General features: G+C 35.3%; 1 protein-coding gene across 1 annotated transcript in view; it reads left to right on the top strand.

The window, feature by feature from the left end:
* LOC123553837 (deleted in malignant brain tumors 1 protein-like) overlaps nt 1–14,696 on the top strand; it is a 77,218-nt gene extending 62,522 nt beyond the window's left edge. Inside the window, exons 36-44 of the mRNA XM_053524085.1 lie at nt 472–628; nt 1,792–1,901; nt 2,220–2,348; nt 3,367–3,561; nt 3,918–4,160; nt 8,302–8,502; nt 9,236–9,424; nt 11,202–11,346; nt 13,680–14,696. Coding sequence (XP_053380060.1) covers nt 472–628; nt 1,792–1,901; nt 2,220–2,348; nt 3,367–3,561; nt 3,918–4,160; nt 8,302–8,502; nt 9,236–9,424; nt 11,202–11,346; nt 13,680–13,827 — 1,517 coding nt within the window. The 3' untranslated portion in view covers nt 13,828–14,696. The remainder of the gene's footprint in view (nt 1–471; nt 629–1,791; nt 1,902–2,219; nt 2,349–3,366; nt 3,562–3,917; nt 4,161–8,301; nt 8,503–9,235; nt 9,425–11,201; nt 11,347–13,679) is intronic.
* The last annotated feature ends 4,476 nt before the right edge of the window (nt 14,697–19,172 follow it).

The raw sequence follows: 19,172 nt of genomic DNA, 5'->3' as shown, positions 1-19,172 counted from the left end.
AATGAGGGCAAATTATTCTTCACAGCTAATAACCAACTCCGAGTATGTGTAAATTAATTAAGGCAGTTATGCTATGTGACGTTCATTTTAAACATGTTTTAAAGTAAAATATTTGATCAAATTTAAAAGTGCTATTTCTCGATGCATACATGGCGCTAAATATCACGTTGACGTGACATCAACACAATAACATTGTGATGATTAAAGCATTGTTAGTTATATTAGAATTTGGGTTAATAAAACAAACAAATGTATTTAGCTATGAAGGCATGATATAAACTAGCATAAATACTGTTTTTTTTCTTCAAGACTATGTGCAAAATACTTGTCCAGACCACTAAGGTCAGAGGTCAAGGTCACTCATGGAGGTCAGATAGGTTTGTTTGTGTTTGTTTTATATATTCTTAACCTCTAGAAGGATATTCAAAATGCAAGCACAAATTGTTAATGTTTTCTTGTTTTATTACACAGCTGGAATACTTTATTGGGCTGATGGATCAAAGAATAGAATAGAGAAGGCCAATTTAGACGGCAGTAACAGAGTTGTCCTGCACAGAGATATTCAGGCTCACTACTTTGGTCTCGCACTCTATATGAATACACTGTATTACACAGACTGGCAGCAAGGGTATACAGTTTTTCAGAAGATTTTGTTATTATGTCATACATGTTCATGGTCACCATTCAAGATGATGAACCTACGAAAACTTGCCAGTAGAAGCAAATTAAATTTTTCAGGAAAAGATGATAAAAACCAAAGTTACAAACATGTTGAAATTGCAGTTTAGTTTCTAGCGAATCTTAAATACCAGCTTATATAAAAGATGCAGAATTTTTGCAGGTTCACTATTGTCTACTATTGACCAATCGTTGTTTGACATTTTATCAAATGATCAAATTAGGCTTTTCTGAATGGATAGGTGATTTTCATCATTCAAAAATATGGAAGATTAAATGATGGAAAAAAAGCTTGAAATTGCCCAAAATACAAATTTGGCATCATGAAAGGTGGCCATTGATATATATATAAAAAAAAAAAAAGTAGAAACATGACGTAAAGTATATGAAGGAATTTAGCTGTTTTTTACATCATCCTAATAAAATATCAGCTTCAATAGTATAGCTGCATTTTTCTTCCAAATTGAGAACAGCTGTACTGTTTGCCACTGACTAAATATCCATGGTATGTTAATGTTCTAACACAGCTATTCTGCTAGCACACTTTTACACCCTCATAACAGCCAGCCCGCTTAGCTCAATAGGGAGAGCACAGATCTACAGATCGTGGGGTCGTGAAATCGATCCTCGGGCACGATGTTTGTTTTCCATGACAATATGATAAAAGACGTTGTGTCTTACATCATTCACCCTCCACCTCTGATTCATGTGGGGAAGTCGGCATTACTTGAGGAGAACAGGTTTGTACTGATACAGAGTCTGGTAACACTGGTTAGGTTAACTGCCTGCCATTACATAAACTGAAATACTGTTGAATAATGGGGTTAAACCCAAAACAAACAAAAAAAAACACCCTGATAACCAAACTTTAAAAATGCTTTTATATGTATAGGAGGAGTGGGATCAGAGATATGCTGCAGAGCTAAGAGCCCTTAATTATTTCTCTGACACAGTAGTATTTAGAGTTGGGTTGGGGTATTAATCAGTTTCAGAAATAGCTCTAGTTTATCTTATATAAGTTGGTGGCAAAATAAACAAGTTGTAGGTTTATGTATGAAGAGCATTAGTTTAACAGAAATGTATCTTTAAAAAATTATTTTGCCTTTTATCTAGCACAGTGATGAGTCTGCCAACCAGTGGAGGATCAAGTACACGTTTTGGACCCCCGGGATTCCGTAGACTTAATGATATACATGTGCACAAGAATGGATACAATCCTAGTGGTAAATATTTTTGTCTTTTATCATCTGACAGTTATAAATAATTATTGTTAGTCATGTGGCAGATAAAATAATTGTTGTTTATCATGTGGTAGATACAAATAATGGTTGTTGTAATCATGTGTGAAGTACAAATAATTGTTGTTCATCATGTGACAGGTACAAATGATTGTTATTTTTCAGGTGACAGATACAAATAATTGTTGTTTATCAGGTGACAGATACAAATAATTGTTGTTTATCAGGTGACAGGTACAAATAATTGTTGTTTATCATGTGACTTGTGACAGATATAAATAACTGTTGTTTATCATGTGACAGGTATAAATGGCTGTACAAATGGTAATGGTGGATGTAGTCATATTTGCTTACCAAACATTGGAGGAGGCAGGACATGTATGTGTTCAACAGGCATGTCACTTCAGCCTGACGGAATCAGCTGTGGCAACTGTAAGTGACTTCCGTCTTTTAGTCTAGCATTGAGTGTTTGTCATTTTCAAGCAGTGTTTCAATAGGAGGGTAAATGTGTGTGAGCAAGGAGACCGTGTGCTGTTAAAACACTTTTTAATGCATTTTAACATGTAGCCCCAGTCATAATAGCTACTCAATCCCTCAGGATATGTTGGTGCCCTCGTCAGGACGAGATCAGGCACAAACTAATCCATTGAGATTCTAAAGATCTATGTTAGAAGGAAACAAAACATGTTTGTTATTCCTGTGCTCTAACAAGTACACATTTCTGGCTATATGCTGTATACATTTGTGGCTGTATACTGCACACATTTGTGGCTATATGCCTTGCTATACACATTTCTGACTGTATTTTTACTGTACACATTTCCAACTATATGCTGCACATTCCTGGCTCTATGCTGTATGTATTTCTGGCTATATGCTGTACATATTTCTAGCTATATATGCTTTGCAGTACTTATTTCTGGCTACAGGCTACACACACTTCTAGCTAGATTGTGCAAGCATTTTTGTGTTCTGTGCGCATTTCAGCTATATGCTGCACACATTTCAGGCTGTATGCTGCACATATTTCAGGCTGTATGCTGCACACATTTCAGGCTGTATGCTGCACACATTTCAGGCTGTATGCTGCACACATTTCAGCTATATGCTGCACACATTTGAGGCTGTATGCTGCACACATTTCAGGCTGTATGCTGCACACATTTCAACTATATGCTGCACGTATTTCTGGCTGTATATTCTCTGCTATATATTTTGACTTGCAATAGTATTATAATGATTAAGTGTGACAAACCTGAATGAAGCTTTTCACAGGTTAAGTACTTTGCATGTTGTCATTTTTCAAAGGTTAAGTGCAAGTCGTCAAATTCGAAGTGTCACAGGTCTTGAGAGCCAGGTAGTTTTATCACAGGTTTTACTGTAGCTTTTATATGCCTGTGGTATTATGAATTGTAAAGTCATTCTTACAAAATTCTATATCTGTATTCAGCTAATCCTTGCCAAGCTCTGCCAGCACTGACTGGGGGAACAATCTCACCTGCTAGCTGTACTAGTGGTATGTCACAACCGGGTCAGGTATGCACAGTAACATGTAACCAAGGTTACCGATTCTCTGGCAACACAAAGTTAAAATGCTTTGGAAGTGGACAGTGGAGTAACAATGGATATCCTGTAACATGTAAAGGTAAAATAGTTTTTACAGTGCTTCTCATCAGTCTGTGAGTAAGAATTATTAATGATGTCTGTCTGTCTGTGTTTTAACATAGGTGAATAAAATAACTTCTGTCTTTCACAGAATTTGATTAAATTTGGCCAAAATGAACTTCTTTAAAATTTGTCACAACGTGCATATTTCTACCATGTTCATATTGAAATATTGAATGACTTGATTTTAGAATGGAAACACAATGTAGTACTAATAATGATACAAAATATAGCCTGTGTATCAGTATAATACATACAACATTATAGCAGCAATACAACTATTCAGATGTAGTTTGTAATGGATAAGTGACCTACTGCATTTTCGTTTTGTTTCAGACATTACCCCACCCACTGTGACATGCCCAGGAGATCAGACATTGATTGTTCCTCAAGGTCAGCAAACCATTAAGGCCACATGGCCAAAAGTGACTGCCTCAGACAATTCTGGTGTAACTCCCAACTTGTTCCAGAGCATGCAGAGTGGTATGACCCTTGCTGAAGGTGTTTATAGTGTCACTGCCATGGCAACAGACAAGATTGGTCTTACATCTACATGTAGCTTCAAGGTCACAGTTAAAGGTTTGTATATCCCTACATGTATCTTCATATATGTTTTAGTCACTCATATATGCATTTTTGTGTCCCTGAAAAAAATTGGGGGTTAGGGGATTTAGACTTGCCCTTATCCATCTGTCTGTCCATATTTGTGTGTTGTATATCTCTAAAATTATTTTACCCAAAGTCATCAAACCTCACAAGATTGTTATTCAGTATGTGAAATTTTGAACCTGGTATTTTAATTGGGATTTCACACAGCCAGACAAGAGTTATGGTTCTTGGTAAAAAGGGCCTAAATGTTTGTGTCACATGTATGAGGAAGTATTTAATCTAGGATTATGAACCATTACAGAAATATAGTTTAGCCTGTGAAGTTGTGCACCAGTTTTTTTTAGAGATTTCATTCAGCCATACCAGGTTTATGGCCCTTGACTTAGTCAAAAATATACATAAATGGGCATGAAACTTTCTTTCTCATGTGTCTTAAAACATATTTAACCTAGGGTCATGAAACATAATAGGAATATTATTCAGCATGTGAAGTTGTGTAACTGGAGTTTAGTTTGGGATTTCTCCTATAGTCATGGAAACATAAATGGTGACAGGAAGTTGGGGCATCAGTGTCCAATGGACACACATCTAGTTCAAATAGATAGGTATTAACTAAGTTTGTAAATTGAATAGAAAAGCTGTTGAAGATGTTAGTCATGCAATTAAAAATGTTATTTAATTGAAGGAATTAAGGTATCCGATCCACAAAATTAAAGGTAACATTTCGATGCCTGGTGACCCCATAATTTTTTGGTGTCATTTGAAAGAGTTTTGTCTGCTGAATTAGAATTGGTAAATAAGATGACCATAATTAATATGCAAGAGTCCTTTCAGTCATGTTTTTTAACTGCGAAATGACAAATCTTACACTGTAATGACTGGATTTATGTTGAATTATCATTGAAAACTATAAAGTAAAATAATAAAAATTCTGTTACATATTTTTGTTATGTAATTTATATTTTCTTTTTCAGTAGACAATACACTTTCAAATGATACCAAAATTATATGAGCTTACCAGGCATCAATATTTGATATATTTTAATAGCACTGTTATATAAACTTGCTTATTTGTGGATTGGATACTTTAATTCTGCACCTTCAGGTACTTCTGCAATTTTGTTCTAAATGTAGAATTTTATAACACTATATTTTTCAAAGCATCAAAAGATAGAGTTGTGCCCTTGTTTTTTTGATAGACTGATTTGAAAATATTGCATGGTCCTCCAGTCATTTTTAGCTCACCTGTCACAAAGTGACAAGGGGAGCTTTTGTGATCGCGCGGCGTCCGTCGTCCGTCCGTAAACTTTTGCTTGTGACCACTCTAGAGGTCACATTTTTCATGGGATCATTATGAAAGTTGGTCAGAATGTTCACCTTGATGATATCTAGGTCAAGTTCAAAACTGGGTCACGTGCCTTCAAAAACTAGGTCAGTAGGTCTAAAAATAGAAAAACATTGTGACCTCTCTAGAGGCCATATATTTCATGAGATCTTCATGAAAATTGGTCAGAATGTTCACCTTGATGATATCTAGGTCAAGATCGAAAGTGGGTCACATGCCTTCAAAAACTAGGTCAGTAGGTCAAATAATAGAAAAACCTTGTGACCTGTCTAGAGGCCCTATTTTTCATGGGATCTGTATGAAAGTTGGTCTGAATGTTCATCTTGATGATATCTAGGTCAAATTCCAAAGTGGGTCATGTGCCATCAAAAACTAGGTCAATAGGTCAAATAATAAAAAAACCTTGTGACCTCTCTAAAGGCCATATTTTTCATGGGATCTGTATGAAAGTTGGTCTGAATGTTCATCTTGATGATATCTAGGTCAAGTTCGAAACAGGGTCATGTGCTGTCAAAAACTAGGTCAGTAGGTCTAAAAATAGAAAAACCTTGTGACCTCTCTAGAGGCCATACTTGTGAATGGATCTCTGTAAAAATTGGTCTGAATGTTCATCTTGATGATATCTAGGTCAAGTTTGAAACTGGGTCAACTGCGATCAAAAACTAGGTCAGTAGGTCTAAAATTAGAAAAATCTTTTGACCTCTTTAGAGGTCATATTTTTCAATGGATCTTCATGAAAATTAATCTGAATGTTCACCTTGATGATATCTAGGTCAGTTTCGAATCTGGGTCACGTGCGGTCAAAAACTAGGCCAGTAGGTATAAAAATAGAAAAACCTTGTGACCTCTCTAGAGGCCATATTTTTCATGAGATCTTCATGAAAATTAGTGAGAATGTTCATCTTGATGATATCTAGGTAAAGTTCAAAACAGGGTCACGTACCTTTAACAAACTAGGTCAATAGGTCAAATAATAGAAAAACCTTGTGACCTCTTTAGAGATCATATTTTTCAATGGGTCTTCATGAAAATTGGTCAGAATTTTTATCTTGATAATATCTAGGTCAAGTTCAAAACTGGGTCTCTTGAGCTCAAAAACTAGGTCACTATGTTGAATAATAGAAAAAACAACGTCATACTCAAAACTGGGTCATGTGGGAAGAGGTGAGCGATTCAGGACCATCATGGTCCTCTTGTTCACAAATAGGATCAACACTTTTTATGACATATTCATACATGTATATAGAAAAAGTTCCACAAAGTGAATTTTAAGGAAACCTCATATTTACATATTTACCTATTTTCAGTCGTGGACCAAATAAAATGTGTATGTCTTTGTACTTAATTCTCCAATATCAGTTATTGCGCCAATATAAGTTATTGGAGTTCTTACATTTATAGGTCATTAGCTTTGTATTGGGAAATATGCACGAGTTCTTCAGCGGAAATATTACGTTACTTTAGGAGCGCAATATTCTTCCGCTGAAGAACGAGTGCATATTTCCCGATGCAAAGATAATAACCTTTTTATTACATACGCATCTGCACGTATAAATATTATGTAAATATCATAAATATGTTCAATAGCCTGAATAGGAATGATAATACTGAACTAAATAGAAAAAAACAGTGCAACAACACACACTGAATTACGTCACGCACCCGATATGAAATTCAGGCGTCAGTGTATGGAAAAATATTGACGTTTCCGGTACCAGTGTAACTTAACGGGGAATAGAAACGAGTATGTTATAATTATGCTTATTTTGTGTCATTATTTGAATTATTTAACATCAAAACCTATCTGTTGTCAAAATTAACCTAATGAAAGACAGTAGCATTGACCATTTAACACTTAATACATGGGATATAATAGATTCCTTTTAGAGGCATGATTCTAAGTTTTTCTGGATAAATGATGTTACACCATCAATTCCATTTAATAAAATATGTGCAGAACTACCCTTGAAAAATTATATTATTCTGTTCTCTGTTTCATTTTCGATCAGTAACTTGAGAACCATTTGACCTACAGACTTCAATCTTCATAGGGTGATAGGGCTTACAGAGAAGATGACCCCTATTTTTTTGTGGTTACTAGATCAAAGTTCAAGGTCACGGGGGCCTGAACATGGAAAACTGTTTCTGATCAATAACTTCAGAACCACTTGACCCAGAATGTTGAAACTTCATAGGATGATTAAACATGTAGAGTAGATAACCCCTATTGCTTTTTGGGTCACTTGATCAAAAGTCAAGGTCACAGGAACAAGAACATGAAGAACCATTTTCAATCAGTTACTTGAGAACCATTTGACCAGGAACCTTCAAATTTCATAGGATGATTGGACTTAAAGAGTAGATGACCCTTATCGTTTTTTGGGTCACTTGAGCTAAGGTCAGGGTCACAGGGGCCTGAACATAGAAAACACTTTCCAATCAATAACTTGAGAACCACTTGACCCAGAATGTTGAAACTTAATAGGATGATTGGACATGCAGAGTAGATGACCCCTACTGATTTTGGGGTCACTCGGTCAAAGGTCAAGGTCACATGGTCATAACTTAAGAACCACTGGGCCCAGAATGTTGAAACTTAGTGGGATGATTGGACATTCTGAGTAGATGATTCCTATTGCAGCCAACCATCAGTGTCTCTTTGACTTTCGCTCCTTTTCCCTATTGACTTTTTGCCTTTATGACTATGAATTGGGGGAAACATGCACTTTTCTACAAAAGCATGTTCTAGTTGTTATATTGTTTCAGTGTATAGATGCCCTGCACGAACTGCTCCACAGAATGGTTACATTTTGTCTGGTTTCTGTCCAGACTACTATGGTGCACATTGTATGCTGGCATGCAACCCCGGGTACCAGCTCAGTGATCCAACTCACAATGGACAGATTACATGTAATCTTGATGCCAACAATAGACCACTATGGGATGGAGTAGGACTGTCGTGCCAAGGTAAGGATCTATAGTCAGAGATCTAGGTCATTAAGCTAAGTTAAAAGACAAGTCTCAAAATCCAAATCTTGAAATTGACCAATTGCAATGTGTATTCTTGCCTTTGTCTTGAAATTGACCAATGGGCAAGGTGTACTCTCAGTTCAGTTTTATAAAGTTGATCTTTGTGTATTAACATTCCTTGTTATTCTGCATCCAAGCCATTTGTGACATAATCATTTAAATAACTCAAAGTAGCATTAGGCCTTTTATTTGAGTTTTATTCTAAATAGTATATTTTTGGACCTTACTTACTTTAAAGTTTTTTATTCACTATGGGAGAGATTGAATATTTCAGTTACATGAGAATTTGATATAAAAGATGTATCTAAGATGAAAAATAAGAAATGAATTGAGAGTGGACATTTAACATATGTTTTATTTTTATCATCTTGTCTCTGTAAGAAATATTATTTTCATACTTCAGTTGGTACATTGCAAATTTCTTGACAAGCCTTAAACTTTGTAAATCAATATATTTTTATCTAACTTTGATCAAGGTGGAAATATGGTCTATTAAGGGTACATGTTTGAAGGGGGAAGTAATTGACTTTTTTTCCTGTGTAAATACTTTCTTTTGTTAAAGCTTAGTCCAATATTGAAAGATCCTAGGGGACAATATGATATAAACTCTTGTCCGAAGAATATTTTGCGTACAACGTTTTAGACATGGAAGTTTTATTTTTGTATTTAGCTTTGACCTGTCCAAAGCTGACTGCCCCGAAGAATGCGATGTTGTCTGGTTGTACAGCACCATACAAGTTTGCAGCTATGTGTCAACAGCAGTGTCAATCGGGATTCTATAGAACACAGGGAACCGATACACGTATGTGTATGAGGGATGGTACCTGGTCTGGACAGTCTATTATCTGTAGCAATAATGGTAAGTCCTTTACTGTATTTGAACAGAATGAGGGATGATTAACCATACTTTGGACAGGTTTTCCTTTTTGTGAGGAAAACTAGCAAATAATCAGAAAAAATTGATTTATAAATTTCCTACAATGATCTGGTTCAGTTTCCAATCAGTTAAAATTGCAATATTTTCCTTTACTATAATTTTGTATAAGTGATTGATTTACATGATGCCTACAATTACTTACAACTAAAAATCTGTTTTATTACTGTTTTGAAAAGTACTTACTTCTTCATTTTCTTCAGATAATCAAGCTTTTTTGAAAACAAGAGGGCCAAGATGGCCCTAGGTCGCTCACCTGAGAAACACACCATAACAGTGTAAACATGTTTGACCTAGTGATTTCATGGAAACAAATATTCTGACCAATTTTCATTAAGATTGGACCAAAAATGTGGTCTCTTAAGTGCAAACAAGTATTTTCTTCAATTTGACCTAGTGACCTAGTTTTTGAGCCAAGATGACCTACATTTGACCCATTTTCGAACTTGGCCTAGATTTGATCAAGGCAATCATTCTGACCAAATTTCATGAACCTCAATTGAAAAATACCGCCTCTATCACATACAAAACGTTTTTCTTTGATTTGTCCTAGCTACCTAGTTTTTGGTCGCAGATGACCCATATTCAAACTGGACCTTAATTTCATCAAGGCTATCATTCTAACCAAATTTCATGAAGATCAATTGAAAAATAAAATACAGTCTATATCGCATACACAAGGTATTTCTTTGATTTGACCTAGTGACCTAGTTTTTGACCACAGATAACCCATGTTCTAACTTCACCTAGATTTCATCAAGGCAATCATTCTGACTAAATTTTATGAATATCCAGTGTAAAATGCAGCCCCTATTGCGTACACAAGGTTTTTCTTTAATTTGACTGGGTGACCTAGTTTTTGACCCTAGATGACCGATATTCAAACTCGACCTAGATTTCATCCAGACAAACAGTCTGATCACATTTCATGAAGATCCGGTGTAAAATGCAGCTCCTATTACATACACAAGGTTTTTCTTTGATTCGACCTAGTGACCTAGTTTTTGACGCTAGATGACCCATATTCGAATTTGACCTTGATTTTATTAAGGCAATCATTCTGACCTAAATTCATGAAGATCAATTGAAAAATAAAGCCTCTATTGCATACACAAGGTTTTTCTTTGATTTGACCTAGTGACCTTGTTTTTGACCCAAGATAACCCATTTTTAAACTTGGGCTAGATTTCATCAAGGTAATTATTCTGACAAAATTTCATGAAGATCAGTTGAAAAATACAGCCTCTATCGCATACACAAGGTTTTTCTTTGATTTGACCTAGTGACCTAGATTTTGACCCCAGATGACCCATTTTCGAACTTGGCCTAGATTTCATCAATGTTATCATTCTGACCAAAATTCATGAAGATCAATTGAAAAATACAGCCTCTATTGCATACACTAGGTTTTTCTTTGATTTGACCTAGTGACCTAGTTTTTGAACATAGATGACCCATTTTCAAACTTGGCCTAGATTTCATCAATATAATCATTCTGACCAAATTTCATGAAGATCAGTTGAAAAATACAGCCTCTATCGCATACAAAAGCTAAATGTTGACAGACGACAGACAGACAGACGACGGACATCGAGCAATCACAATAACTCACCTGAGCAGCTAAAAAAAACTCAGATGACTAGAACATTCAGGAGAAATAACGACTAATAGTTATGCACATCTTACCATTTTTTTTTTATAGCAGTTGGTGGCGCCCAGGCACTATCAGGCTCGGCACCATCGTCTGGAGGAAGCCAGAGCAATGTGGGTATAACAGCTGCTGTTGTTGTTGGTGTAGTCTTCATTGTTCTCATTCTTGGAGGAATATTTGTCTATCTCAAGCGAATGTAAGTCATATTTAAATATTTGTTTATTTCTGTTGGTCTTTTACAATCTATAAATCCAAGTCACTTCCTTCAGATAAGTCATTTTCTTATTACGTAAAGTAAGTCTTTATGTCCAAATAAATCTGTATCCAAAGGACAGTATAAGTTTTGATGTCCAAATGTTTCTTTGACAGAGGCAACTACATTCTGGCTCGGGCAAGTATTTATTGAGAAATATCTATCTCAAGCAAATGCAAGTGTTCTGCTGCAAGCAAGTGCAAGTCTTCATTTAAAAATATTTGCAGAAAACAGAAGTCTTTATCGTAATATTTAGCTTTTTCATCAGTATGCAAGTCTTAATCAAAACGCAGACAAACTGATGATGCATGCACCATTTATTGACCTTAATTTTTCTAGAGGATGATATATGATTTTATGATATGACATGTTATGCTTTACATATAATGAACGTGTTTTTAGCTCACCTGTCACATAGTGACAGGGTGAGCTTTTGTGATCGCCCTTCGTCCGTCGTCGGTCCACAATTTCTTATCTGCACGATAGAGGTTTCATTTATGATTTTATTTTAACCAAACTTGCACACAACTTGTATCACCATAAGATCTCGGTTCCTTTCTTGAACTGGCCAGATCCCATCATGGGTTCCAGAGTTATGGCCCCTGAAAGGGCCAAAATTAGCTATTTTGACTTTGTCTGCACAATAGCAACTTTATTTATGATTTGATTTTTACCAAACTTGCATACAACTTGTATCACCATAAGATCTCAGTTCCTTTCTTGAACTGGCCAGACTCCATTATGGGTTCCAGAGTTATGGCCCCTGAAAGGGCCAAAATTAGCTATTTTGACCTTGTCTGCACAGTAGCAGCTTTCTTTATGATTTGATTTTTACCAAACTGGCACACAACTTGTATCACCATAAGATCTTGGTTCCTTTGTTGAACTGGCGAGATTCCATTCTGGGTTCCAGAGTTATGGCCCCTGAAAGGGCCAAAATTAGCTATTTTGACCTTGTCTGCACAATAGCAGCTTCATTTATGATTTGATTTTAACCAAACTGGCATACAACTTGTATCACCATAAGATCTTGGTTCCTTTCTTGAACTGGCGAGATTCCATTCTGGGTTCCAGAGTTATGGCCCCTGAAAGGGCCAAAATTAGCTATTTTGACCTTGTCTGCACAGTAGCAGCTTTATTTATGATTTGATTTTTACCAAACTGGCACACAACTTGTATCACCATAAGATCTTGGTTCCTTTCTTGAACTGGCGAGATTCCATTCTGGGTTCCAGAGTTATGGCCCCTGAAAGGGCCAAAATTAGCTATTTTGACCTTGTCTGCACAATAGCAGCTTCATTTATGATTCGATTTTAACCAAACTTGCACACAACTTGTATCACCACAAGATCTTGGTTCCTTTCTTGAACTGGCCAGATTTCTTCATAGGTTCCAGAGTTATGGCCGCTTAAAGGTCCAAAATTGGCTATTTTTGCTTTTGCAGCCATATAGAGACTTCATTTATGGTTTTATTTGATACAAACTTCCAAAATAACTTCAACAACAATAATTCTTGGATTCCATGACAAATCAGATCCAAGCATAGGTTCAGAGTTATTTTATATCTGATTACCTCCCCTGATTGTAATCAAAATGGATTTATATCAGTAAGTACTTATAGGACTTATTTGAAATTTTATTATTGTTATTAGTTGGACTGAGAGAATCAGGGAAGATAACTATGAACTGATTTTATGTCAAATTACCTCCCTTTATTTCAAATTAAAATGGGTATATCTCCGTAACTAATGAAGATACTGATCTGAAATTTCATTTATGTCAACAGATTTATTTGGCAGATCCTTCTTTTCTTCACTTACAATAATTTTTTGTTTCTTAATTACTTCCCTTTTACGTTACTATAAATAGCTTATATTTAGTAACTTTTTTATTATTGGCCATAGGGAAAAACCGAGACCACTTTTCTGTGGTACAACATGGATGGTACCCCCAATTTGTAGGTGTATTTTGACATATCTGTACCTTGTAAGAATTTTTTTTTCTTTTTGGTTAAATTTCTTCCCTTTGTTGTTACTGTCCTTTGGACTTAGATAATTTTTCTGAGGACCTTCTTGTCCTCAAGTGCAATGATAACAGGTGAGCGATATAGGGCCATCATGGCCCTCTTGTATGTAATTATTGCTCTGTTGTTCTTTGAGATTCTGTTGTCTGCTATTAAACTAGAAGTATTTTAATCAAGAGAGCGGGTTGCTTTCATACATCTGGTTTATTTATATTCTGTATTTAAGAATGATTTAATAAGTATGTTTTTACAGGCAAATGCAAGCAAGTATGGGTTCTGGTGTTTATCAGATGGAGAACATGTCTACATCATTATCTGCCTCAAAGAAACAAGGAAGTGGGGCCACAGGGACAGCAGGTTGGGAAAACCCCAATTACGACAACATGGATGCTGATGCATAAACTTACGTTACATCATACTATAAACTTCATAAATATTCATGAAAAATACACAAGAACAGCAGCTGATACACGCTGTATCAGACAGTGTCATCTCCTTCATTTCATAAATGCCAAATGAAACGGGGATATGTTTACCCACATTTCAAATACACGTATGAATTAAAAACTGGTATTTTAAGCATTAATGTTGAAAGAAAACAATATATTCTGCTTAATAAATGTTTAACATGCTCAACTTCTGTGTATCGAAATAGTTTTTGGGATGGTTTTAGCCAGGGTATTTTTCAGTATTACAAGGACACTGGGTCTTATAATGTGGATATACAGAGTTTTGTGATAGGTAAGGCTGGGTTTCATGTTAGTTATGAATTCGTATGGATTGATTTGTATTTCTCTCAACATGTTAGTGGTGAAAAATGCAATCTGTTTAGTTCTACAGCTCAGTAAGACTTTTTGCCACTCTATGTGAGATGTAAGGTTGCCACTCTGTGTGAGATGTAAGGTTGCCACTCTATGTGAGATGTAAGGTTGCCACTCTGTGAGATGTAAGGTTGCCACTCTGTGTGAGATGTAAGGTTGCCACTCTGTGTGAGATGTAAGGTTGCCACTCTGTGTGAGATGTAAGGTTGCCACTCTATGCGAGATGTAAGGTTGCCACTCTGTGTGAGATGTAAGGTTGCCACTCTGTGTGAGATGTAAGGTTGCCACTCTATGTGAGATGTAAGGTTGTCATTTTGTTTAGAATTATGTCGAATGTTTATCATGTTTATTTCATTTTTGTATAAAATTTAATATTTTTCCACATATTTTCCTTGTAATAAACTTTTTTTTTTAGATTTCATTAGTTATTTATTATGTATATAGACTATGTAAAACAAAGATGTGGGGTATACCTTCCTTGTCCTGGGGTCATAATAATCAACAACTAGTCTGATATATAAAATTAAGAATGACAAATATTCAGTTTGCCACCGCAACTTCATTTTTAGCATATTTCTACTAATGAAACTTTGCTGAACTGTGTGTAGCTGCAGAATTGCATGTACAAAGATTCAATACTGTCTGCACTGTATAAATGTAACGACGAAGAGCGAAAAGATCATGCATTTGACATAAAAGTTTTTAGTTGATACTTTCTGATAACCTGGATTTTGGCAAGAAAATGATGCATTATGGGTAATTAGTTGTTTGATTTACATTTCATTTAATCATTCTAGATTTTTGATATTTCCTTGGACTTTAGGTAATTGACTGCAACATGAACTGAATTGAATGTAATTATTTTATAAATTCATGTACTTCTTACATAATATTTTGAATCAAATAATTACAAAACATGCTGAAAATTATTTCATACATTATTTCATACTTGAAGTCACAGTTGCATATCACATTACGTTGATCACTATTTATTAACATCATTATTTAAAAACACAAATACTTTAATATTGTATTAATTTTTCCATAGCAGATAATGACAATCAGAGAAATGGAAAGGCGTACATTTATCTGTTACCTAATATAACACTGTTGAAGATGCTGTGTCAATTCAGAAACAAACTTTTAAAAGATACCGAGATTAAACTGTACTCGAATGACTTAATACTTGCAATAAGAACTGTTTTTGTTTTAATGTAAGTTCTGGGTGTCATCAATAAAATAATTTCTCATCATAACACAAATACCTCCAAAATCCCACTCCTAAGAATGCTTTACAATGTATGTTGCATTGCTAATGCAGCTAGATCAGAATCCCTACAGTTTAGGTATCATCATAAGTTTGTAGAGTTTACCAGATACTCAGAGATGGTTTTAGTCACACAAAGGTAACCGGTGTACAAATTTAGGTGCGATGTCATATCTGTAAATTATGCAATAAAAAGGTGTGCAATATTTCAAACTTTATTCAAAGCGTGAAGATTTTTATATGAGCTGTATGTATAGCTTTCATGTATTGCTAAAGTATTCAAATATTACATTTTGCCTCGTCTTGTTCAATATGTATGTGTAAATTATGTTTTATTTTTAACCTGAAACATTTATATATGATATTACATTATAGATGAAATTATTTACACAATGATTATGAACTTAAAGGAAATTCTATTGATTTATTTCATTGTTGTTTTTATTATATTTTGAATTGTTTATATTTCTGTTAATAAAATAATAAACATTTCTATATAAAACTTTCTTTTTTAAAAATGTTCTATGTCCTTAATAGGACACTGGGCACATTTTCATGCAATCTCGTCAGGCATTGGCATGTTTTTGACAACACAGAAAATGACCTCACTCATCCTCAGCTATTACGAGAAGTAAAGAAAATGAAAGTAGACAAGCCAAACTTGAAGACGAAAGTCACATCTGCATTGTTCGATAGACAGGGCTCACGCACAGGGGTCACCTCGTCAAAATGTATGCATGTGGACTCTGAATAAACACAAATCCCAAAGGGGTTCGTAAAGGAGCAAGTGTATATGGAGATTTTTTTAACTTCGTCAAATTGTTCAAAAGGTCCTTTTTGATGTTGTCTGAAAGTGTCAGTATATGCCTCGGATGCGAGATATTTCCATATTTGAGAGCTGCAGATTTAAGACATTTCAGAAATAATTTCAAAATGTATTTCGTGTAATAAATGTTGATTTTACGGAAGCATGAAAGGGCCATCAGACGCTAATACGTTTTATTATGTTACAGGTGCGGAATGGATATTAACATGACCTGCTCTTGTAGTCTCACAAAGACCAATTTCAGGGACAGTAGGTTTGCACCTTGTCAGTCAGTAAACACTGCTGAAATCAGCTATAGGGCCATGCCCCCGATATGTTTTGCTTAAAATGATTAAAGTGTGATTGAGGGAGGTTACGTAATTTCAAAAAAACACTATATAAAGACCCCCTAAACAGCACAGGTTGATCACCTGTATAGAACCGCTATTCATTCATAAGCAAGCCGTATGACTTTTTCACATAAAAGAATTCTATCTCTTGCAAGGTTACAAACTTACAGCAATGTACCCCGATAACATCAACAAAACTTATCCATTCAGCCGCAAAGGCCCCTTGGCCTAAAGAAAATAAATATTCTGGTCGTAAAATTCAGTGAATCTCTTGTAAGCAGTTTTTATGTACATAAGTTTTGAATATCATAATAGGAGCTTGTCTTTTAAGGCATCACACTCCACCATTTGATGATTTCTAAGTTGAACAAATTGAGTGCCATAACTCACATAACCAGAAAAAAATGTGCACAGCTAGGCTTGGCAATGATCACTCCTGTGAAGTCTGGTGTAAATCTGCCTAGTGGTGTCAGAGGAGTGTCTCCTCACCCTACATAATGATGATACACAGGTTTCCATTATACTAGATACTTTTCTTCTCTCTCTACCAATCAGACTGCCTGTACTTTGCATTTGGTCTACACTCAACAAAATTCCTAAGGCCTAAAAAAAAATCTTTGTTTCTAGTAACATGCTCAAAAAAATTAGGGTAGGTAGGTCGGAATTTTTTTTTTTTTTTTTTTTGTTGACATGGGGAGGTTATTATATCATTAAACTAGAAGATGCTTTTGTAGAAAAGCACATGTCTCCCTCAAAGCATAGTAGAAACAGGCAAGAAGAAACTAGGGGACAGTAGCGAAAGTCAAGAGACTCTGATGGTTGGCCTACTGACTGAATGCAATAGGGTCATCTACTTGACATGTCCAATCATCCCATGAAGTTTCCACCATTCATTTTAAATAGCTTTGATGTTCACATCAGACAGTAATACAGTCAAAAATTGTACATTTGGATTCAAATCTCATTGCAGTGGATCCCAACCTGCTTCTGGGTCTAGTGGTTCTCAAGTTATGGATTGGAAAGTTTTCCATGTTCTGGCCCCCATGTCCTTGACCTCTAATCAAAAGGGGTAATCTACTAGGCATGTCCAATCATTCAGTGAAGTTTCAACATTCTGGGTCAAGTGGTTCTCAAGTTATGGATCTGAAACAGTTTTCCATGTTCTTTCCCCTATGGCATTGAGCTTTGATCGAGCGACTCTAAAATCAATAGGGATGATCTTCTCTGCATGTCCAATCATCCTATGAAGTTTCATCATTCTGGGTCAAGTCATTCACACGTTACTGATCAGAAACATTTTTCTATGTTTAGGCCTGTTACCTCAACGTTTGAAGTGGCCCCAAATTCAATAGCTGTTATCTAGTCTATAAGCCCCATCACCCTATGAAGCTTGAAGGTTTTATGTCAAATGGTTCTCCATTTAGTGATCAAAATTAAAGTGTGACGGACAGGCCAAAAACAACAAGCAAATTCGATGAATTGGTATCCCCGCCAAAAGGGTTTGTGGTGAGGAATGGCAAAAAAATATATCCGGCAAAAAGTTAAGGATGTTACTAAGAAGCAAATAATTTCAATACTCAAAATCAGTTAACAGAAAATGCTTTTTTTTGGGGTATGTGGGGGAGAGGGGGTGATCAGGTGAGGGTACAAAACATCACATGTTGATTTTAAATATTGATGGAAAATTTTTAAAAAAAAATTAAAAAATATAGGGGGTGGGTGTTGATGCATGTACGGTTGACACAGCGGGGTGGAGGAGTGAGGTGGAGGAACAGTACAACTTTGCATGTTGATAAATATTCATGAAAGGTTTGAAAAAAATTATTAACAAGAGGGCCATGATGGCCCTATATCGCTCACCTGTTATCATTGCACTTGAGGACAAGAAGGTCCTCAGAAAAAATATCTAAGTCCAAAGGACAGGAATAACAAAGAGAAGAAATTTAACCAAAAAGAAAAAAAAATTCTTACAAGGTACAGATATGTCAAAATACACCTAAAAATTGGAGGTACCATCCATGTTGTACCACAGAAAAGTGGTCTCGGGTTTTTCCTATGGCCAATAATAAAAAAGTTACTAAAAATAAGCTATTTATAGTAACGTAAAAGGGAAGTAATTAAAAAGAAATTATTGTAAGTGAACAAAAGAAGGATCTGCCAAATAAATCTGTTGACATAAGTGGAATTTCAGATCAGTATCTTCATTAGTTACGGAGATATACCCATTTTAATTTGAAATAAAGGGAGGTAATTTGACATAAAATCAGTCCATAGTTATCTACCCTGATTGGCTCAGTCCAACTAATGTCAATAATGAAATTTCAAATAAGTCCTATAAGTACTTACTGATATAAATCCATTTTGATTACAATCAGGGGAGGTAATCAGATATAAAATAACTCTGGAACCTACGATTGGATCTGATTTGTCATGGAATCCAAGATATATTGTTGTTGAAGATATTTTGGAAGTTTGTACCAAATAAAACCATAAATGAAGTATC

The sequence above is a fragment of the Mercenaria mercenaria genome, chromosome 15 (assembly GCF_021730395.1).
Source record: "Mercenaria mercenaria strain notata chromosome 15, MADL_Memer_1, whole genome shotgun sequence".
NCBI lineage: Eukaryota > Metazoa > Mollusca > Bivalvia > Venerida > Veneridae > Mercenaria > Mercenaria mercenaria.
The sequence above is the reverse complement of the archived record's forward strand: the minus strand, read 5'-3'. Positions and strand labels throughout refer to the sequence as shown.